The 23,154-nt window shown below is 37.1% G+C and overlaps 1 protein-coding gene across 2 annotated transcripts in view; it reads left to right on the forward strand.

The window, feature by feature from the left end:
* Window positions 1-23,154, forward strand: part of PIP4K2A (phosphatidylinositol-5-phosphate 4-kinase type 2 alpha) — a 107,767-nt gene that overhangs the window by 51,931 nt on the left and 32,682 nt on the right. Inside the window, exons 1-4 of one of the 2 annotated variants that reach the window (XM_059476550.1) lie at window positions 194-350; window positions 5,213-5,310; window positions 6,411-6,507; window positions 22,588-22,740. In XM_059476550.1, the coding sequence (XP_059332533.1) occupies window positions 5,246-5,310; window positions 6,411-6,507; window positions 22,588-22,740 (315 nt within the window). In that variant the 5' untranslated portion in view covers window positions 194-350; window positions 5,213-5,245. Of the gene's footprint in view, window positions 1-193; window positions 351-5,212; window positions 5,311-6,410; window positions 6,508-22,587; window positions 22,741-23,154 lie in introns of those variants that run through there. The other variant, XM_059476547.1, reaches the window with a different exon arrangement.

Raw genomic sequence — 23,154 nt, forward strand, 5'->3', positions numbered from 1 at the left:
CCCAATAATTTCTTTCTTCTGAAGTCTCCATCACTCCCACTTCTTCCAAAATCAGTGTTTAAGAATGCACAAATTTGTGAAAAATGAGCTTGACTTTCTCCTAGAGTAACAAACCAGCTGAAGCTTGTTTGTCTCAACAGATCAGACTGCTGTGAATTAGCTTTCAGTACAGAAGGAGAGCTGGGAGATAAACAGCTGAAAAGAAGTAGCACTTCCACAACTTGTGCCACATCCAGCATCAGGAGCAGCAGGGATTTTCCTGTTTGTGAAACTGCCAAGAGCTGTAACTGCAATTGAGATGTTTTATCAGGCTGTTCAGTGTGAAAACACCTCATCCCTCCATAGTTTCAGTGAGTCTGGTGGGCTGATATGTTAAAATAAAAGGAAACAGTATATATGCTGTATACTAAAGCTGCAACATTAATTAAAAAAACCGACTCCATAGGGTATGAAGGCTTTAAATAGGAAGAGAGTTTCAAAAGAAACCAGGCATTGCTAAGTAGTCTGAGTGTGATTTGTGGTCTTCTTGGGATTAAATTTTGGATGTTGTACATGGTTTATTTTTTATTTTTTTTAATGGGGTTTTTTTGGTTGGTTGGTTTGCTTGATTTGGGTTTTTAAATGAGTAATACCAGCTGTAATGTGTTACACAGGTTTCTTGCTGTAACATTGTAGCAATGGGCAACAGCTTGTGTCTGTTGGAAAACAGGATTGTTGTTCTGCCTCTTGTAGCTAAACATGCAATATATGCTGTAAATTGCCTTTATTATATGCAGTTTAAATATCTCATTGTCTGCTTTGCATACAAGCAATTTATTGCTGCTTATGTTCTGACAGAAGGAAAACTAATGCTTAATTATGCATTGCCCTAGTAATGTGGTGTTTAGGGTGAATGTATCTGAATTAAATAAGGGCCATTAATAATGCCTAACAATTTATGCTATAGTCATTGCTTGATTTGAAATCATATAAATTAGAGAAGCTTGTTTGAAATGTCACCAATATAAGATGACTTTGTGGGAACACCTCTCTGTGTGCTAATTTCAAAATCATTACCAGCTGAGTCTTACTATTTATTCAATGTCCAGTAGGCTTTTATTATTCCCTTATTTGCAGTTTAATTACAACCTCTGTTATCCTGACAGTGTGAATTCAATGCTAAACCTGCAGGAGCAAAATGAGTTGCAATCAGTAGTTTTTTGCCTGAAAACTTCTTTTTGCTTTGGCCCTCTCTCACCTCCCATGGCCAAGCCACCCCTCTGAGCCACAATTGTTTGCATCCGTGTTTAAAGGGGCAATGCCAGTCTAAGACTTTTAACATTCTTCTGTCCTAAAGCTTGTAAGTTGTCTGGAGATGTTTCCAAGTGTCACAACTACCTGTGTTTATACTAATATCACAAAAGATACTGAATGAATTACTTCATGGAGGTTTCTGGGTCACTTGTTAGTATCATGTGTGCGTGAGTTTACAAATGTTGTTAATACACATGAGGTATTTATACATAATATACATGGTTACTGTGCAACTAAAATTTTAGTCATTCATATTTAAAGTAATACATTCTCTAAGGCTATTTTATTGGATTTGAATTCCTCAAAGATGCAGCAAGCATTGTCCCTTTCAAAAAAGGACAAACTGGAGCAAAATTTTGCATTGGCAACAATAATACAAGGCAATTAAAGGATGTAGGTTGCAGGACTAAAAGAATTTTCCTAATATGATGCACATGTATTTATTATAGAGATGCTGTACATGTAGATTCTCAGAAGTAATTCCAGTTAAATGAATATTTGATCCCAAACCTGCAGTCCTCTGTCCAGTGAGCTCTTTTTGTTTCATTTATGCTTTGCAATTATCTCTTGTTTACCTCAATTTCTTGGGCAATTGTTTCTTGGTTATGATTTTATTACATTCAAAAGCACTCCTTAGAGGAAAATAAGTATTTCTTATGTAATTATTACAGCTATTGTTACAGTTTCTGTTGTAATTTGGAATGCTGAACTTTCATCCTCATGCACACATCTCATTTGCTATTGCTAAGGGAGCTCGCTGTATTTAATGAAGAGATGGACATGATACTTGTCCAAGGTATCACATGCATCTTAACACATTTTCTGTTGTGCTGAACTTTCAAACAGAAAAAGAAGCAAAATATTCATCTGAGATAAGTTGGAAGACTCAAAATGTTTTCTTTGCATTTCACATTTAGTGTCTTTCAGATGTGACTGTTTCTTCACACAGTGATGGCAAAGTAGAGAATTGATCCCTCTGACCTTTCCCTTTTCTTTTAGCTTTTCAAGAGCTGTTTGGGGGGGTGTTTTGGATATTGTTTCTTCTCCCTCCCCCCCACAATGTGGTTCCAGTTTCCACCAAGATCTAATGACACGAGTGTTCCATTCTCTCTTGTGCACATTTTCCAGTCTGGCCTCATCAAATCTGTCCAGAAATGTCCTATTGCAGAGAGAGCCAGACCTTATACTTCAAAAGGTTTAAGTTAATTAATGGTCTGTGCTGCTGGGATATGCCATTACTCAGCTGGTGTGCTACACCAAAGGTCACTTCTACTGTGTATTCATCACCTGCTTTTTTATTTTCCTGCTCTGCTAGAGAGGAATTCCCCAAAATATTAAAGAAATTACTTTTACTTGCCTCAGATTTGGATGAATCTTAAAAAAAAGGCAACCAACCAACCAAAAAAAAAAAAAAAGACAAACCAAGACAAAAAGCACTCTGAAAAATTCATCCCCCCTGAAAAGAACAAAACCATCAAACCTGCTGATTGGGGAATGGGGATAGTGTACATTTATATCTTGCAGGGAACATCTTAGGAGAAGTATTTTGGAATTCTTTTTCTTAAAATCAAAGAATCCTGAGAGTATGCACATACAAAGGCTTTTTCATTCCACTGTGTAGGTGATGCTTGCAAAGCCTACCTACAGGCACAAGTAAAACTGTGCCATTACATAGCACAAATTTAAATATTCACAGCATGAAAGCTAATCTGTAGATGTATGCAGAGAAACTTCATATCAGCAAATTAAGAAAGCAAGTACACATAAAAATTTGATCAATGCAGTTTTGATAACCTAAAATGTAATTTTGCAAGCAAACTTTGTTGTAGATAGTTGAGGATTTTTTACAGTATTCAGCAGAAGGTGTTCTTGGGATCATTTTTGTCTGTAGTGTATCTGTGTGTACATTTCTGCTACTCTTCATTCAAGTGTGAAATTTGTTGTGTGATCTGGCAGTCTGAAAGAGATGGTAATTCTGTAAAACAAATTCAGAATTTCATATCTCTATGTAATATATCTACATGTCCCTAGTTTTATTTGGACTGGTTCTGCAGACTCGTGAGCTGCCTTGTGGCTTCAGGGTGAGATTGATGTACAGCAGTATCAGCTTCAGTAAAGGGCCTGTATGTTGGGTGTAGTGATTTTTCAATCAGCATTTTGTTATTTTATATTGTATTTAATGAGGTGTCATCATGATTTATTAGGCTTGTACAGCTGTGTTTTCTAAAATTTATTGGAGTTTCTTCTTTCTCTCCCTTTGGAGTGAGAAAAGAGCATTCTCCCTACAACACCAAGGAGTGGAGCTCTTTGAGCTCATCCCCAACATCTCTCCCTTTCCTTTCCCTGCTCTGCTGAGAGCTGCCATCCTTCTATCAAAAACTTTTCAGGTCTTTCCAAAGAAGCTTTCTTTGCACTTTTCATGTGGGCTTGCAAGATCAGAATGACAAAAATGAGACATAGCAGGGAACATCACTGGGGCTTTAAAGTATTGAAAGGTAAGGAGACCACCTGACTTTCCTGCCAGAAGGAAGGTTTCTTTCTTCTGCTTAAGAGCTAGAGGACTCTTCACTCTTCTCCTGTTTTCTTTAACTTCAGCTCTTCTAAAGGTCATGCTTGCAGGGAGTGCATTTCTTTTTCTCCAGTATTTTTAACCTATAGCTGCTTCAGTGAAGGTTTCTCCAAAAGCCTCTCTTAAGCAGGGTAGCATTTACAGGCAATTAACATCTTCCTAGTTGGAAAACACTGGTGGATGAGCAGAGGAGCACACCTGTGTTGCTACCTCCAGCCCCGGTGTACATTTCCATTCTTATAGAGTGGGACTTTTCTCTAAACCCTGTGGAAAGCTGCTGAGAAAAATGGGCTCTATGTGAGCAAAAAGATTTGACCGGGTAAATTAAGATGCATGACCAGAGTGTAGAGTGCCATAAAAACATGGATAAAACATATGTCATGGGTATTTGGTGACTGTTGTTATAATGGGTATGTCATTCCTGGTTTGGAAGGACCATTGCAAGCTTAACAATTCTGTCTTGTATTTATCATGTTCTATTTAAACTTAAGTCAAGTAAGGGTACATTAATACATGCAATACCAAAAACGTACCTACAAACTAGGTCATGGTAAAGTTGTCTACATTTTATAATGGAGATGTGGTCAGAAGTAAATTAAAAATATAAATGGAAAATTCCTAATCTGGAGAGTACTGACAATGTTAATTTCAAAGCTAGAGAGAGTAGGTGGTCCACATCAATGTAAGAAAATAAGGAAAACCTTAGGACTTAACGCGCACCTTTATTTCTAAGCCAAAATTTATCTAATTAAATAGTTTGTCTAATGTGAACAATCAAAAAAACCCTGAATACTGTGACTTACAAAAACTCATCTGAGTTTTGCACTACTGTAAGAAACAAACTTCTGCTTATGGAACTGAAAATACATACATTCACGTGCATGCAAAATTTCACTTTGCTTTCTACAAACCGTTCAAGACACAGGCATATAAAATTTCTTCATAAGCTGCAGGGGTGAATAGTCATTGGAAATAAAAAGTTGAATTATCTTTGGAAGGCATAACTTGACTGGCAAAATAGGAACAATGTGTTGGTATAGGAAAGGATTTTGGTGGCATTGTCATTGACCTTCCATAAAAAGTACGCTCCAGCTGTGCTTTAAAGCACTTTTTTATTTCTGAAACAAGTCTAAATATGGAATGCTGTTTCTTCTCTTCCAAAGTGTCACTCTTGAGTGAATTTGAGACTGTGTTTGATCTGGAAAGAATAATACTGCTTCTACATTCTTCCATTACCTGCATTTACTCCTTGGATATATACACAGGAAAGAGTAGACTTTCAGGATTAAGACATATATGTAGCATTCTTTGCAAAGACAGCAGCAACTAAATATATTCTGTTTTCTCTAGATCAATGAACTGAGCCATGTTCAAATCCCTGTTATGTTGATGCCAGATGATTTCAAAGCATACTCAAAGATAAAGGTGGACAATCACCTTTTCAACAAGTAAGTACAAGTAACAGTTTTGTGCAGAAGTGGATAGTGGTAGTGATATTTTTATGAAGTACTATGAACTCTGTTATTTTTCAGTGCATGGAACTGAAGTTTTGATGATTAAGTTAATCCTGAGATAAACATAACCGTCTGTGCTGTTCTAAAAAGCAACAGCAAAGGCTGCTGGGTAGAATTTTTTCCTCCATATGGTTTATTATTGCCTTATGAGTACATTAGATACTGAAGGTGATCTTTTCTTGGTGTGATTATTTATGGCTGTATAAGAATTTGTATATTTTAAAAATATAACTTCATGTGCTCTTTATTAAGTGTTCTATTTGAATAAGAATGAAAATCTAAAGCCTGTATCAAATGTGAATAATGTTCAGCTTTTTATTTTCCATAATACAAAATCATACCCATCATATAGATGTTTCAAAAGCATTATGGTAATTTCCTGTAGTATCTATTGTCTCTTAAAAATAAAATGCCTAATGAACAGTATGTACAGACATACAAAACTGTTAATATTGATGTGTGTATAACGTGAATTTTATTCAAGAATATAGGTAGAAAAGAAAAATTCTGCTACTTTGGGTCTTCAGCTCAGTGACAAAGGTGAAAATAACTTTTCTATTGTATAAGTCTAAAATGAACACTAGGATATTAAAACTAGTTCTCTATTGATTGAGTGAAATTTTCTTGAAGTTTGGCACTGTTAGTATTTTTTGATGTTGCAGATGGTATAGTAGTTCTTGTAGAATCCAAGATTTCACCTTTGAAGTAAGTTTAGGACAGTGGGAAAGCATTCTTTTCTTCTTTTGAGTCCATGTTTCAGAATTGTCAAAATACAGTTTGTGTTCATTTCATCATTGCTGTAGTTCCTTAGCTATGACATAATGATGTTATAGTAAGCTAATAAACATTCATTAAGCATTGTGGAAAAAAACAAGATAACCCAATCTCAGTGAAAAAAATAAAGCATTAGAAGAGAAATTGTAAGAGGATTGTTATCCTGAGCTTTCTATGAGCAGCTTTGAGACAAAATTCTCAAATTGCTTATTGTATATGCATGAATGAAGTAATGAAGTTGAATTGGTTTTCTCTTTCAGAGAAAACATGCCAAGTCATTTCAAATTTAAAGAATATTGTCCAATGGTTTTCCGGAATCTGAGAGAGAGATTTGGAATTGATGATCAAGACTTTCAGGTAAGTTCACTTTGAAAAAGCCTAGACTGGTGAAATGCACATTTGTGTTTAACCTTTCAGCCTGCCCCAGCTTTCTTCTGATTCCTGCCCTTGTGCCATCTTTAGTCCTCTGTGTTCCTCATTAGAGTGCCTCCATATAAGCCACATTTATTGAAGCTGCAGGGTAAGACTTCTTGCAATAAGGAGGAAAAATAATGTCTGGACACCTCTGGCAAGAGATTCTGTATTCAGCCCAGTGGCTTAGATAACAGTTTCTTCAGTGCTCTGTCTGTATGAGATGTGGTTTCTGAAATGACCACAGCCTTCTTTCTTTTTTTTTTATTTTCCCTCATGCTTTTTTTGGTTACAGGACAGTGACCTATGGCCTGCCAGCTTCATCCTACTTCATCATGTCTCATTTTCCTGACGTTAAGAGGATCTGGAAACAAATTGCTTGTGTAAAGTAGATACAGCAAACCAAGAAATTGCTCTAGATTTGGCAGGGTTGTTCCATGCAGTCAGAGTTTCTTTCTGCCTTTGCAGAAGAAAGTCCCTGAACTCTGCTTCAGCCTGATTTGCCAGTTCTCACTGATAGTTCCCTTTTCCATTAACAGTTCCTAATGCACAGCATTTCAGTCACAGGATAATTCCTTCTGCAGTCACACTGCAAGATGTCCTGAACTAAAGAATGCTTGCTGTGTAACTGCTTCCTCTCATACTTTTTTGCTTTTTTAAGCTATTTTGATGTGAGCTACAGTTATATTTATAATGTCACTAAGATATATTAAGAGAATTTTTAAGAAATGGTTTTAAGTAGCTAAACAAATGGTACAAAATGCATTTGTACAATAACACTCCCATTCTTGCCCATGGAGTAAACTGAATGTTGCAGCCAAAATCTATATCTGAGTCCTTCAACAATTCTTTTTACCAATTTGCCCCTTTTCAGGATCAAACAATGTGTTAGAAATGGATAGGTGGTTTAAAATGTGCAGGGGTGTAGACAGAGATTAGGTTATGAATCTCAGTTTACAGCCACTGTAGCCTTGCTAAGACACTTTGCCAGTCAGTGGAGAAGAGGATTGTTGGTTTATTTTTGGAGCTGTCATGATCTTTCCATGTTCCGTGATTTTTCATTATCCTGTTTATGAAGAACTGTTTAAAAGGAAATGCACCGAGGCTGAGGCCAGCGGTTTAAATAGATGTATCAAATGGCATTCCTGGTTCAGTTCTGCTCTTGGACCAAGCAGGATCCTACTGCTTGAGAAGTTATTTGATCCCTTTATATGAAGATTTAATTTTTCTTGACAATGAAGGAAGACATGATTGCTCTTAAAATTGTGATGTCAATTCATGCTTGCTGTCTTTAGAGCATTTTGACATTACTAGACAGTGGAAGGTAGAGTTCAGTAAATGGTAGAACACTTGAGATGCTACAATGAGTTAAAACTGGCAAACTTGGCATAATCAAAAATGCTGCATTCCACAGCACTGTGAAATGCACTGCTGTTCTGCAGCAGAAATTCCTGTTGTAACTATGTTATACTACTGTTTGGATTTATTAATGATAACAATGATAAAGCAGTATTAAGTAACTGTCACTGGATAAATTGTCCATATTTTCAGATTAAACCCAAAAATACTTCTTTGTAGCTATGTGTTTTGGTAATGTAAGCAATCAAAAACCCAAAATAAGAACATGTAACTACATCCTGGTTTTTGATACAACAAAATTATGTATTAGGAAAAAAAACTCATGGTTTTTAGTATTTAAAGCATATTTAGTGAAAAACAGAAGATAGTTAAAATTAACCTAAGGGAAGATAATTCACTATTGCTTTTTTCCTCTGCCCAAGCAATTTATCACTCTGAATTCTTTTTCTACTGGACTAATCTGATTAAAAAGAAAATAAATTAAATGCTTAAAATATTAATGTATTTTAAACTCAGTTTCAAAATTAAATTTTTTTACAGAACTAAACTTAAAATTTGTCTCCTCATGTGTAAGATAGGGATTATCCCTATTAAAAGTAGAAGTTGCTTTCAATTTAATGTTACAGTCTCTGTGACTTAAAAAGGGAATGTAATATATATACTTTTTTTCAGATAACGTTTATCTCCAAGGAAGTTATTCCAATTATTGTTGGTTAAAATGATTTCTTAGAATCAAACCTGGAACTAAAAAATTGTTTGCAGTGTAAAAGTAAGGGAAAGCTTATGGAAGAAATATTGAGTTACTTTCTTTGATAGTTTTTCTTATATAGTGATTCTCAGGAAGGGAGTCCTGGTCAACTGTGAACAATATCATTCCCATTATTGAGCCAGAAAGGATTGGTTTAGATAAATAAACCAATTACCTTGTTCATTAGTCAGACATCAGTCACAGTCTCAAAGAACATTCATTTTAAATGCCTTTGTTTTCAGAATGTTCTGCTGATATCCTTTATCCTTGATGAGTTGTTCCAGAGGGCAAATAGTCTTTCCTTATGAGTAAGCACTAATAAAACAAAACCTACCTTATGAAAAAAATTGGTAGCATATGTTCTAAGTAGTGGGCTATACTAATTTTAATTCTTTACATTGTGTTTCTCATTTTGTAGTAATTTTGTGGACTGTTTAACACATAGACTTAGTTCACTTAGTGAAATAATATATAGAACTTGTCTTACAGAGATCTCCTTATGTCTCTGAAGAGATATTTAAATCTCACAAAGTACGTGGCTTTTTCCTGCAAGTAGTCTGGACTTAGAAGTCAGAGGAATTCCTTAAGTTGTGTATGGTTCATGCCTTACAGGAAGCCATTTCTAGTAATGGCAATTACAGTTCCTGGAATGAACTCCCTTCCTTGACATGACACAAACCAACTCCCTTTTTTGAGATGTTTTTGGTAATCTGTCCTGCATCTGTCTATATTTCTTAGCTAGTTGGGCATCTCCAAGAGATATTTAGTACTGAACTGGGATTGAAGTTTTGTGGTTTACATGTGAAGTTTACATGTGCAGCTGCTAATACAGTGTGGACTTTTTTGTGCTTAATGATTTATAATGAACAGCAGTGTAGAAAATATAGTATGAAGTTAGTGAAATACTGAGTTTCATTCAAAGATTTCCTATACAAACTTGTTGTGATAAATGAGGTCCTTAATGTAGTTTAAGAAACTTTGTTTTATTAAAAAATTCTAAAACAGTTACTGCATTAAATTAAAAAGTGGTCTGGCTGTTTTTTTCTTAAAAGGGGGAACACAACTGCTGATCAGTCAGAATCAAAATTGCATTTGAATGATGAAAAACTTCAAAACCATTTTAACCACGTAGACTAAATTATCAAAGGGAAAGAGACTATTGTTTTGTTTTGTACTGCTGGATGTTACAAGCACATGGTTCTCTGATTGAAGATTACTTTTTAAAGTGTCAATTCCAAATTATTAAGTAATGACAGATTTTGCCTTGATAGGGTAAATGATGTATTTTTGTTAGTGTTTTCTTGTTTAATTGAAAAAGAATCCTTCTACTATTCATGGGAGAATACTTGAGAGCATTAACTGTTTCTAGTAGAACAGAAAATGTGATTAGAAAACAGATATTGAGAAGTCCCTCACTAAGCACTAAATTTTAATTTCTGCATTCCCCCTCAGCTTTAGACACTGCAAAGGTTATTCTACAGAAAGATTTCTACCCCCTCTACCAACTCCCCCACCCTGTTCTCCCCCAATTAATGGGATAGCTGTTTTTCTTTGGGATTGCTTCTCAAGTCATTTGGCATACTTTGTTACCTTAGAAAATCCAAGAGTAGAGTTCTGTTAGAAGAATTAAAGGGTTAGTTTATGTGAACTTCAGAATTATGAGAGATTAACAGGCAGACAGCTCACCTAACAACCCCCAACAATCTGTAGAAAAATAGGATCTACTACTGTTACAAATGCTTCTGCTGCTGTTGCTCTGGGAAGGGAAACTTCTTTTATTGTGCTCCAACACATCTGTTTTTGCTTAAAGCTCTTGCTGAATCCTAAATCTGGGTTCTGCCAGGCAGAAGAGGAAGACTGGGTTCTTGCCCAGTAAAGTGCAATTGCTGATACCAGAGGGCAGCCATGTCCCAGGGTACCTGATGAGCCTTCTGCTGGGGATGAGGGAGGGCACAGCTCACTGCCCTGCACGTTCTGGTACTCAGGCTAGTAGGAGACAGGCTCAGAGCTGACTTTTCCTGTCTGCAGGAGCAGTTTATAGAGATTCTCTGTACAGGACAAAGAATTAATGAAGAACTTTTAGCAGATGGGTCTGTAAGTTCTTTTTCATTTACCTATGCTTGATATTTCTCTGAACATTTTTCCATATAACAGCTTGAAATCCAAAATAATTGAGAATTCCTGCTTTTAAGCAATTTCTCTAATAACAAACCATATGAACTTGTGTCCAACTTTTTCTGATAAAACTGTTAAGGATACTTTTCAGTATCTCCCAGAGCTTTCTGTGCAGAAAGATTTGTAGTCTAGGCTCATAGCAAGGCATCAGGAAAACAATGCAAATTCCAGGCTTGTTTTTTAGATGTCAGCCTTCAATATAATTTTATTTTGAGGTATCTAAACTTCAGATCCTCAATCTCTAAATATTTTTGTTCATTTTACATGACTTATCCAATCCTAAGACATCATCTTAAGAACTTTAAGTACTTTGCAATCCAAGGTGAGATGTTTCTTCAGACAAACAAATACTAATCAATGCTCTCAGCTGGTGCTTCTGCGCTTAAATTCATGCTTTTATTTTTTGGCCCTTGGTGTGGGAAAGAACAAGCCACCTCCAGCATCAAACTACACACAGCAAGGTCAGCAGTAGCCATGTTAGAAGTTGGAGCTTATTCCTAAGACAATCTCTTCAATTAATTCCATAAAGTGCTTTAAAAATCATCAAAGCAAGAACTGTCTTGTAAAGAAAATACCAGTGCTAGTCATTTTATTTTAGCATGGTAAGTCTGTCAGTGCCTGAAATGTTCCTGGGCTTGTTTGTCAGATGAGATTCCTATAGCAGAATATGCAGTTTGTGGATCCCAAATGGACATTGACACCAAGACATTGCTGTCACCATTCAGAGCTGCTGACATCTTGTTTGATGTGAGTATAGGCAGTGGTGGTAGTAAAGTGTTGAACCAGCTGTAGTAACAAAACCTCTGCTGTTTGTAGTCTTTCTAGCATGTAAAAAATGAAGTTTTCAATCTAAATCTAATGTTCTAAGATTTAGTGCCTTAAGTGTCAGCCCAAATAATAATTTAGTGATGGTGGGAGTTAACCTTAGTACCTATGGCAACAGAAATTCTAATTTGTGGTTTCTCTCAATTTTCCCTAGAAAACATTTAATTTGCCTTGCTTTTGGCTGTTCCTTGCTAAACTGAGTATCATTCACGACTGGGCATTCAAACTGGAAAATAGTAATTTAGCATGTGCTGGCAACATCAAAAGAACAAACTGATAGGTACTCCTGAGTTCTTAGAGATATTGAAAGGAAGGCATTAAGCCAAGTTTTGCAGGGCTAAAGGGAAAAGGCTTCCAGAAAAAGAGCCGCAACTCTTTCCAAAGCAAGAGCACGCCTTAAGCTGACAGCTCCAAATCCAGATCTATAGTCTCAATAGGATAGCTTGATTTAGGAAAGACTCTCATGGTTTATTCATTAACTCTTATTCAAGGAAGTCAAGAAACCCATCACCTTTCTCCTGGAAGGATAGCTCAATGCAAAAAATAAGTTGTTTGTGTTTCTCTGTCAAAGTTTTTCACATCTTTCTCCATAGTAATCACTCCCTCAATACAATTTTTTATTAATGTTCATAGGTGTTTGGAGTGTGTGCATCCGCATCCAGATCATAGAAGGAGCTCTGTATTTTTGATGGGTGCAGCACATGACCAGTGGTGCCCTGTTTTCATCCTTTGGGGGTGCCATGACACTCACCATAGGCCTTTTGAGAGCCATGCGTATGAGTTGACAAGAAATCATTGTGCAAAATTGTCCATATATCTGGCAAAGGCAGGGGAGGGTACACCCCTGAATGTGCTTGTAGCATGTGACTGGTAGGTCAGGTATGCTTTTCTCCATGTCAGATTCCTTATAGACCTTCCAGTGTCAGAGATCAGTGTTGCCTGGTCATGCTTCTGCAGCAGGACTTCCAGGTAAACACCTGCTTAATGGCAAGAGCAGTGTCACCATACAAAATAGACCCACAAGTCATCCCTACCTGTCCCTGTATGACCACCCAGATATCTCTGGGCTTGGTGCTTCCGTTTTTAAAAAAAGCCTAGTGCTTTGCCTTTCTTCCCTCTACAAGTCACTGACAAAACATTGTCCTGAAAATCAGGACAATAAAACTTGTTTCAAATTACAGCACATCACTTTGGAGCATCTATGTCAGTTGTATGACACTGTCTCTCTGATGTCCTTCTTAATCAGTAATCCTCGTCTAATTTCCATATCCATGATTCCTGAAGTCTTGTAAAAAAATTTTACAAAAGGCTGGGGGAAGCTCCAGGTCTGTTTTGTTGGGGAGCTGTGCCTGGGCCAGAGAGCAGCACTGTGACTGGTGCTGCAGGAGAGCAGCCAGACAGTGTGTGCATCATCCTCCAACAGCCATGAGCCACTGTCAGGCTTTTCCACTGACCTATGATTTCAGTCATCGCAGAGCATCATCTGTGCACTTGTTTTTGCCTATTTGTTCATGCAACGCTTGCACAGAGGCACTCTTAAATAGTCTGGGATGTCATCTGATTTGTCTTTAGGGTATGTTGAGCTTGTAAAGCTCATTTTAGTTTTCCACAGCTTTTGGATGAGATCACAGCACCAGTAACTGTTGTTTGCCTTTGTCCAGACGTCTTGAAACGGGGAAGATTTAAATCAATGAGAAGCTGTTAAGCCAGTCAGTTTGAAAGATTACTGTTCTTCTAAAGCTCTCTATGCTTTGCCACCAGAATTTTCCTATTGCCCTTTTCCTCTTTCTTAGGAAAAGGTCTGGCTCAATGGCAATTTTTATTAGGATCCCTTTTAAAATTAGTTACACAGTTTTTGTATTACATCCAACACTCAGTTCATGTGTTCAAAGTTTCTAAAATACGATCTTGTCTGCTAAAGTAGCAGTTAGAAAACAATGACATTTACATTAGGCGTGCGAGAGATTAGAATGAGCTAATTAAATTGACCTTTAAATCTCTCCACCCTCTTGGAGACTGGGGCTAATCCTTGGCCTCCCACTGTGGAGATAAAAATTCATGCTGTGAACATTTTAAGCAAAGTGGGTAGAGAAGAAGAGCCTCACCAGCAGTTTGTCTTTGAAGAGGGGAGCAATGCTTTGCCAGTTATAAATATAGCTTGCAGTTATGATGTGAGATGGGGGACAAGTTCTTCCTGTACTTCAGTGGCTTTGCTCCATGTGTTTTCTTCACAAAAATAGTTTCAATTAGATAAAATAGCTCCAAACAAGCTTAACTTGTTACTATTAGAAATAATCAAAGCCTTTCTGGAAATTAGCTTAATTTTGTTGATATCTGATATTGTGTCAGATCATTATTGTTATTGAATTACAATAGGTTGCTATTTTTATTGACCAATGTGTAAGGTAAAAATAAATTTCCAAAGGATAAAGCATTAGAAGAGTTTTGGAGGAGTTGGTGTCTAAGGACTCTTGAGGATTCTTCTTACAAACTATTTGCCGTGATATTTTGTCTTGGACTTTTAAAATGCTAATTATTGCAGAGCTTTAGAATAAAAACAAAAAAAATTATATAAATAATGGATAATTAAATAAAGTCAAAATTTAATTGTCAACAAGCAATTGACATTTCATGTAGTGAAATCTTGCAGAGGATGCAAAATCCGTTCAAATGTTGAAGCAGAATAAAGTCAAAGATTTTGTACAAAACCCACTTTGATCACCTGGCATTCTGAGCCTGTCCAAATGAGATCCTGTTAATATGGTGAGATGAATGCTTATATGATTAAAAAAGGAGTGCAGAACTACAGAGATGAGGGCTTTGTTCAGGGAGGTGGTAGCTCTGAGGGGGAACAAGAGGTCAAAGAGGATGAGAATTTAGTACTAGGAGGACCTTCAGATTAGAAGTAACTGCACCCTGGGGTGGATAAATTAGAAGGCATAAAAAGAAGATCGGAAGTGTTCTAACTTCTTTTTGATATCTGTTTGTTTTATACCTGAAGCTAATACTATATATAGTTTTGATGCTAGTAGTCTTTAAAAAAGGAAGTTGAAATTTGGATGTAGAAAAAATACCAGAAAAGTGTCAAAGGAATTTAAGAACATAGAAAATGCCATTTGGTTGGGAGTGACAGTCTGACCTGCTGCACTTGCAAAAATTAGAGTTAAGAAGTAAGTAGTGTGTGAGTATTTTTAGGTACTTCAGGAATAAATATGAATGACCAGAGAAGAAAATAATTAAAATTCAGAATTAAACTCACCTTTCCAGCAGTGCAAATATTTTCTAAATATTAGAAAAACTGTTGTGTAGATCTCGGTCTTTTGAAGATAGAAAAAATCAGGACTGCCTTTCTGGAATTTACCTAATCCAAAAGTAGGGATTGGATTAGGAAGTGCTGGGTGAAATGAAATAGCTTCTGATTGAAGCAGTTCTGTTGGATTCTAATTTATGAAATTTTCTTGAAATCTCCAGAAGAAGCTCCTGTGAATGTCAAAGAATTGTAGATCAGCTCCTAAAAACACCTATGGAAAAAATCTTTTACCTTACCTGTTAGATATTTGTTGTAGGGAATAAAACTCTGTGCAGATTGCTAAGGGTTTGGGAAAGGAGAGTGAGTCTATAGTGAAATTAAACAACCTTTTATGTAATTTGCTGAACAATATCCTGGTTTTGGGTGAAATGATGACATGTAATTTGGGTGTACTCATTAACTTTTTTTTCTCAAGAACTCTCTGGGAAGCTAAGTGCTAGTAAATGATGTAGCTTTCAGTAATTTATATTTAAAGCTTTTTCTTTTTTTTTTACTTTTATCATTTTATCGGAAATTAATTATGTGTATGGGACAAATTCTTTGTGATTTGTAGCTTCTCAGCACTGAAGATGTTATGAATATTTCTAGTTGCCTGCTAGTCGATGCAGTATGGATGATTTTTTTTTTATATATTCATTTATGTAAGGGCACTTAAGCTTCCAGACAGTGACTTGTCAGAGGGAAACTATTTGAGAAAGAGGGGAATGTATGGAGAAATTTTTCTAGTAGAGGTATCTGTGAGTTTGGCACGTTAAATGTGTCTTCAGTTGTATAAGTAATTACACAAGTAATTTAGGTCTTTAAATGACCTCATGAAAGTATTCACACTTTAAAAGTACAAAACCTTTTCTTTCTCCTGAGACCAAAAACCAGCAGGCACAAGATTAAAACTTCACAAATGAGAAGTGGATGGGGAATTGGCACACTGAGCAGGAGACTTGCAGGGAGTTGCTAAGTGAAGCTGTTAAGTGGAACAGGGTATGCGTGGCTGACAGATGTTTTAATTGTTACAGAGATCCAAGGCACACTGTGGAAGAGTTGGAGAAGGCTGGGAAAATCTGAAGGGTACAGGGCAGTCTGACCCTTACTGCATTGAATTTTGAGCTCACTAATGCTGTTGTATAAGCAGCTGATTTTTATTAATTTGATGGGGTTAATACCTCCAACGTTGTACAGCTAGAGACATGCTCTGCTGGCTCCTGGCGCAGTAGGGAGGAGCTGTGTCCTAGAAAAGTGATGGTGCAAGGGTTGTTACAGCATCAAACCTGTGTCTCTTGGAGGGTAAGACTGGGGTATTTTTTGTGTCTCTTCATTTTTTAAAGGATATCCTCCCTGTTCTGGCTTTGTGGCTCATAGATCTGTCTGTGCTAAGTGAGGAGTGGCTCATTTCCCATCTGTTCATATTCCACTTAGACTTCCCCTAATTAAGAAGCAGAGCCAGAGGGAATTCAGTCTGGTATTTGCCATGATCTGTCTCTCTGTGTCTCTCCCCCTCCCTCAACCCCGTTTATATTTTCCTTTTGGAAAAGGGAAATGCTTATGTTTCATTATTTATTTCCTCCCTAGTCCACTAGAGAAGCCTTACTTAAGAAGGAGATATTTCTGCCAGGGACCCCAGTGGGTCTCTCTTAGCTGAATTTCCTCCAGGATTCAAGCAGAGGAAGGGGCCTACAGCTTGCTCTCTTGAGACAGGTTCAATCAACTTTGCTTCCAAGGAATTTGTGAGCAGATGTCTACAGTGCAACTTATCTTTCTTACTTTTTGTACAAGTCATCGCTGAAATTTATCTGTGTGTTCTGGCAAAAGCTGTCTGGATCCCAGAAGCTACCATTTGTATCTCAAAACTGCATTCAACAGTAAGAGAAGAGTCTATACAATGTGACCAAAAGCTGTCTGAACAACAAGGCAGTACAACTCAAATAAATGTGTGGTTTTAGTCTGTCTAATGAGCACAACTGCGTAACTTTCTTATTATTGTCTGCCTTAAGATCTCAAAAACTTGCACAAGATAACCCCCGAGTAAGTTAAAATTGTTAACTTATCTGAATATATATGAAGTCTAACTTAAAAGTGAAATTTGATACCACATGTGGTGTTTCTAATATTTCCTACTAGTTACAGGTTTTCTAATGTCTGTGCTTCAAAGTGGCTTAAGTGTAGGACCTTCTTGGCCATTTAGTGTCTTAAATATTAAAAAAAAAAAAAAAAAAAAAACATTTTTTAATGAAGAATCTCTTCAATTCCAAAACATGTCCTGTTAACTTAGTTACTATTAGTGGTGTTAATGATTATAGTGTTAATGTTAGTATTTAGCTCAGTGAGATGCCTGAACAGTCTGAGTCCAACAGGTAAGTTAGCTTCTCCTAGATCAAAAGGGAAAAATCACAGTGGATTTTAAAAGCCATAGAGTTTCCTCTTTGAGGACCCTAAAATCTCCTACTTTGATCCTTTCAGTGAAGCTGTTTCTTGATCTTACTTGTTAATGATGCTTTACCAGTGAAGCCAATTCTTGTTATCGCTCTAAAGATTCCTTGTTATCACCAGGCAACAGTAGATGTGTTTTACTGAAGACTGATTTCTATCTATAAACAAGTATAACTAGTTTAGTTGAGAGATGGAGTATTTTGCAAGGTACCTGGAAAGTTTACCTGAGAAGGAATTTGAACTTTTCTCTATTCACAGAAGAGAGAATTAGCCATTGCAAATAGAATCATCTACTGACAAAACTCACCTATGTATTTATCAACACAAGAAAGGGGCAATTACTAGTAATCTGCACAATATGATATAATTAGATTTCTTTTTTCTGCTTTTTAAGCCACACTTATTTAACAAACTTGGGCAAGTATCAAAAGAAAACAGAAAATAGTAATATTAAATGCCTTCTATGTTCTATGTGCTTTTAAAGTTCCAAGTAACTGCATTCTGTACCTGAAAAGTTCATTGTATTGAGAGAGCTATCACAAGAGTGGGGAGTTAGTAAAAATAAAGCCTCAAAGACTTTAATTTAATTAAAGGTTTAAGTAGAAGTTGTTTTTTATTTAAACATGTTTAATGTTTAAACATTTGCTCTTAATTTATTAGTAGACAAAGAATTGTAGAGAGGGCACTTGGGTTATCTGTGCATGTATGGAAAGATGCTGCTTAGCATGAAGTTGGTTGGTTTATTCTGACAAATTAATATGCATGTGGTAAAATGATAGCTATGTGCATTCTTAATTAATCTTGATATAGATAACTACTAATAAAATAACCATCTACTAAAAAATAAATGCATCACTATCTGTAACCCATTAAAGCATTAATAAAAAATAAAGTGCAGCTAAGTAATTATCCAGAGATGTATTTTCTTGTTAGAAACATTTTTGGTATGATAGTTGTATTTGCAAATTGATTTTCATTATAGTTAGCAATCAGGCAGAATAAATTTTCATTAGCGGAAGAAAAAGCTACTGCTGGAAAAACAGGGATCTGTGTAGATGAAGGCAACCTCAGGCCATTTCCTCTTGTCCTTTTGCTTATTACCTGGGAGAAGAGACTGACTCCCACCGGGCTGCACCCTCCTTCCAGGCAGTTGTTGAGAGTGATAAGGTCACCCCTGAGCTTCCTTTTCTCCAGCTAAACATCCCCAGCTCCCTCAGCTTCTCCTCAGCAGATTTGTGCTCCAGACCCTTCCCCAGCTCCATTGCCCTTCCCTGGACTCTCTCCAGCACCTCAATGTCCTTCTTGTACTGAGGAGCACAGAACTGAACCCAGATTTGAGGTGTGGCCTCACCGGTGCTGAGTGAGGATGATCAGGGGGATGATCTCTGCCCTGGCCCTGCTGCCACTCCATTGCTGAGCCAGGCCAGGATGCCATTGGCCTCTTGGCCACCTGGGCACTCTGTGGCTCATGTTCAGCTGCTGTTGAGCAGCACCCCCAGCACCTTTCCCTCCAGGCATCTTTGCAGCCACTCTGCCCAGGCTGGAGCTGCAGGGGTTGTTGTGAGCCAGGGGCAGGAGCAGGCCCAGGCCCTTGGCCTTGTTGGGCCTCAGAGCTCTGGGCTCTGCCCATCAGCGCAGCCTGTGCAGATCCCCCTGCAGAGCCTTGCTGCCCTCCAGCAGCTCAACACTCCCAGCCAGCTCAGTGTGTCTGCAGGGCCTGAGGGTGCCCCGGATCCCCTCACGTGGATCATTGCTAGAGACATTGAACAGAGCTGTGCCAGCACTGAGCCCTGGGCAGCGCTGCTGGCTGCAATTCCATTCAGCAGCAGCCTCTGGGCCCGGCCGTGCCAACAGCTTCCCACCCATGCAACAGAGCCCCAGCCAAGCCCTGAGCAGCCAGTTCCTGCAGGAGATGCTGTGGGCAGTGGTGGCAAAGGCTTTCCTGAAGTCCAGGTAGGCACATCCACAGCCTTCACCCATCCACTGAGTGGTCATCTCATCACAGAAAAGGAGATGAGGTCAGGCAAGCAGGACCTGCCTTTCACAAACCTGTGCTGGCTGGGCCTGATCCCCTGGCTGTCCTGTGTGTGCTGTGTGATGACACTCCAGAGGATCTGCTCCATGACCTTCCCTGGCACCAAGGTCAGGCTGACAGACCTGTAGTTCTCTGGATCCTTCTTCTGGATCTTCTTGTAGGTGGGCATCACATTTTCTAATGTCCAGTCAACTAGCATCTCTTTTATACCAAGTACAACCCAGGCCTGTGTTTCACTCAAATATGAAAATCTATTCATGAAGGATATTAAAATACACCTTAAGAGTGCTTGAAACCTTGAGTTCATGTACTTCACATTTTCCTCCTTCTCCTCCTTCACATGTTTAGTGGCTGACCAGCCAATACCCTCTTTTGCAGCTTTTTATAGCTAAACAACTTAAGTCTCCTGCCAGGTTAATTGCTTTCAAGGTTTATATTATATGGATTATAGTCTGAAGACTAGAGTTCTGTAGGAAAAATACATTCAGAATTCTGTAGTTACTGCTTTATTGCAATAGTTAACCTCAGAATAATGTACCCTTTTCTGCTGGGAACAATAACAAGTAATTACTCAGTAGCCTTTATTATTACTAACTGAATTATAGCTGAATAACTTAGCAGTAGTTTAATTCATTACATACACTAATGGTTACCCATGTGTTCACTTCTTTTTAAAATTAAAAATAATCATTACATTACATTATATTTTCAATTTGTGATGAAGGCAACTGAATTTGTGCTTCTTTTTTGATCTTAACTTTTATTATCAGCTCTTCATCTTGAACTATTAAATAAAGGCCTGGAAACAAAACTAATTTCTGACTGTAGAGCACAAAGAGTTTCTACCACCACCTCCACAATTCAGTCTGAAAATTAATGGAGTGCTGGTATCAAGTGTAGCATTAAGAAAATTTAATCAGTTTATAATACTTGTTTCCTTGAATAGACTTCAGTACACTAAAACTTTTCAGTAATGGAGTGGTGGGAAATCAATTTCAACAGAAAAAAATCTGAAAACAGGAAAGAAAACTGCTGTAATACTTGAATTCTCCATGATCTCAATACTGTGTGAGGTGATGCTGTATCAGGACATGTATTTGTTGAAATTCACTGTCCAAAAGCCAGTGTAGAGAAGGAGCTGTAGTGGTGTCCCTAAAGCTCTCTTCTGATTAGTCTAGAAAAAATGTTGATTTATAAACCTTAAAGAAGCACCCACATCCTTTTATTCATTACTGAGGAGAGAGCATAATAGAGAAAGGTGTCACTTTTTATCATAGACATCAGTAATTATTCTGGTTCATTGTACAAGCCTAGAAATATATAGAAAGAGGTGCAAAAGATTTATTTCTCCTACATGTCATAATTAAGGTTTTCATTCTAATAAGCCCTTGTAGAGCTGTGTGCTTTTACGTGATTTACTGTTATTCCCACCACTCATGAGTATTTCTGTTGAACTAGGTAACCTTGTGGGAAAATGGTTTTATTTCATGTTAAATTGATTTCAGAAAGCACCCCACAGTTGGGATAAATTAAACAATGCTTGAAGGCCTATTGAAATCAATGAATCTCCAAAATACAAAGACATAATTGTATGTCTTCTTAAACTGGGGCCTATGGTTACCCTAATTTCTTGGTTGGGGTTATTACTTTATAGTAATTACTGACCTTCTGTTACAGGGCTTGAATCTGCATGTCCAGCTCCTGCTGAAGTCCATAGAGCATATAAACAGATTTACCAATGGCTAAAACTTCCAAATAAAACATAAGTCCTACATAAATAAGGTTGTGTGGGTTTTGGTACCTGAATGTGGTAGATGGAGTGCATTGGTAATTACTCTCTCAGAGCATCATTGTTCTTCTAGTGCAAATCTGTTTTGTGACTTAGTTCATGGTCACAACATGAACCACACAAACATTTATTCTGTGACTTGGAGCTGAAATTTTGCTGTTTAGGAATCTGCAATGTTTGCATTTATATATAACTTTTTTTAAAATTATCTTTGAAAGTAAAATGGCTTTTCGCCTAGCAGGGAGAAGATTATGCTATGTGAATGTGGAAAGAAGGGAGGTACATTTCAATTTAACAAGAGCTGTTTGTGTAGCATGGTACAATGAGGAAGCATAGCAGGAGCTGGGGTTTTCTACTACAAGTAGGGATATACCAGATGGTTACTGCAAGTTTGTTTCATAAACATAGAAGTGTTCCAGTAGTCTATCATTAACTTGTTTAATCTTTTCAGAATATGTTTGTATTTATGGAAATACACAAGGGGTCCAAAACATCATTGTTTTCTCATGCCTGTGTTGCTGCTGTTACTACTTTTTTTTTTAGTGCAATTCAAGTGTATAACAATTGGCATATGTTCTTATTGGTAAAGAAAGATGTTTCCAGGCAAAAAGTTGTTATACTTATTCTAATTTTTTGGGGGGATGTTTTTGTAAGTATAAAGAAATCTAACCTAGATACTACTTATTCTCTGAAAAAAGCAGAGGGCATCTCTTTCTTCTGTTGAAGCACCAGTAATTTTAAACTTCACTCTAAAAATCGTCCTTGATCTCTCTTCTAAATGCTGTGCAGTCATTAACTAATTTTCTCCTCTTGGGATAGTATGGAGGTATTGTACAATGTTATTTGCCTAAATCTAGATATGAAATCATTGGAATAGCCCTGGTACTGGAACTCAGAAATGTAACTGTGATCTTGGTTGTGTACCAGATCACACTGTCTCAGGAGCAAATCCTGCTTATGTTAAGTGAAACTATGACTATGGATGAATTATCTCTTTATGATTATTATGGTGTAATGCAGTGTTCCTTCTGGATTTTAATTAGTGTATGTTTTCTTCCCCAAAGCTGATAATATATGTGTACCAATGTCCAATAAATTCTTATTAAATGTTGAGGATGGGTTTTGAACCACTGATGAGCAATACCTTCCTCCTCAAACATACTTTTCTTCTCATGCTTTTCTTTTTGAAGTGTTTTCTCAAGATAATGTAGTCTGTGAATACGTGCTTTTCAGAATTCATCTTGGTGCAGATGTATTGAAAAATATTTTAAAATAAGTGTAAATTGTTTATATGTGCTCTAAATAAAAGTTAAATACTTCTGTCTGACCTGATGCTTTTTTTGTTTTAAATCAATTGACAGAATTCATTGACAAGAAGCGCACCCCTTGCCAATGATTCCCAAGCACGCAGTGGTGCCCGCTTTCACACATCTTACGACAAAAGATATATCATCAAAACTATAACGAGTGAAGATGTAGCAGAAATGCACAACATACTCAAGAAGTACCATCAGGTAATAAATAAACTCTACTGAGGTGTGGGATGTCTTCTTAAATATTAGAATGCTGATCTTTTTTAGAGGCTTAAAAGTTTTAAATTAATTATTATGGAAAAAGTCACTTCAGACTTTTTCCCTTTTGCATCAGCAATTTACTGTATGTCTGTAATTCACAAGGATGGACTTTTCTAAATACCTGCATTAGCATTTCATAAAAAAGAAATGTCTACATTATAGAGGTAACTTGGAGGCTGTAAGGTCCTTACTAAAAAGGTGGCCTTTCTTTTGGCTGGTGCGCTCCCAAGCTTGAAGGTATTTTATTCTGGGCTTGCTTGAAGATGTCGGTGTATAAGTGCTGCAGGTGACCTTCTATTTCTGATCTAGTTAGTGAATGTTCTGTGTTCACAACAGATTTCAAAGATTAAAGTT

This window comes from Ammospiza nelsoni, chromosome 1 (genome assembly GCF_027579445.1).
Source record: "Ammospiza nelsoni isolate bAmmNel1 chromosome 1, bAmmNel1.pri, whole genome shotgun sequence".
Lineage (NCBI taxonomy): Eukaryota > Metazoa > Chordata > Aves > Passeriformes > Passerellidae > Ammospiza > Ammospiza nelsoni.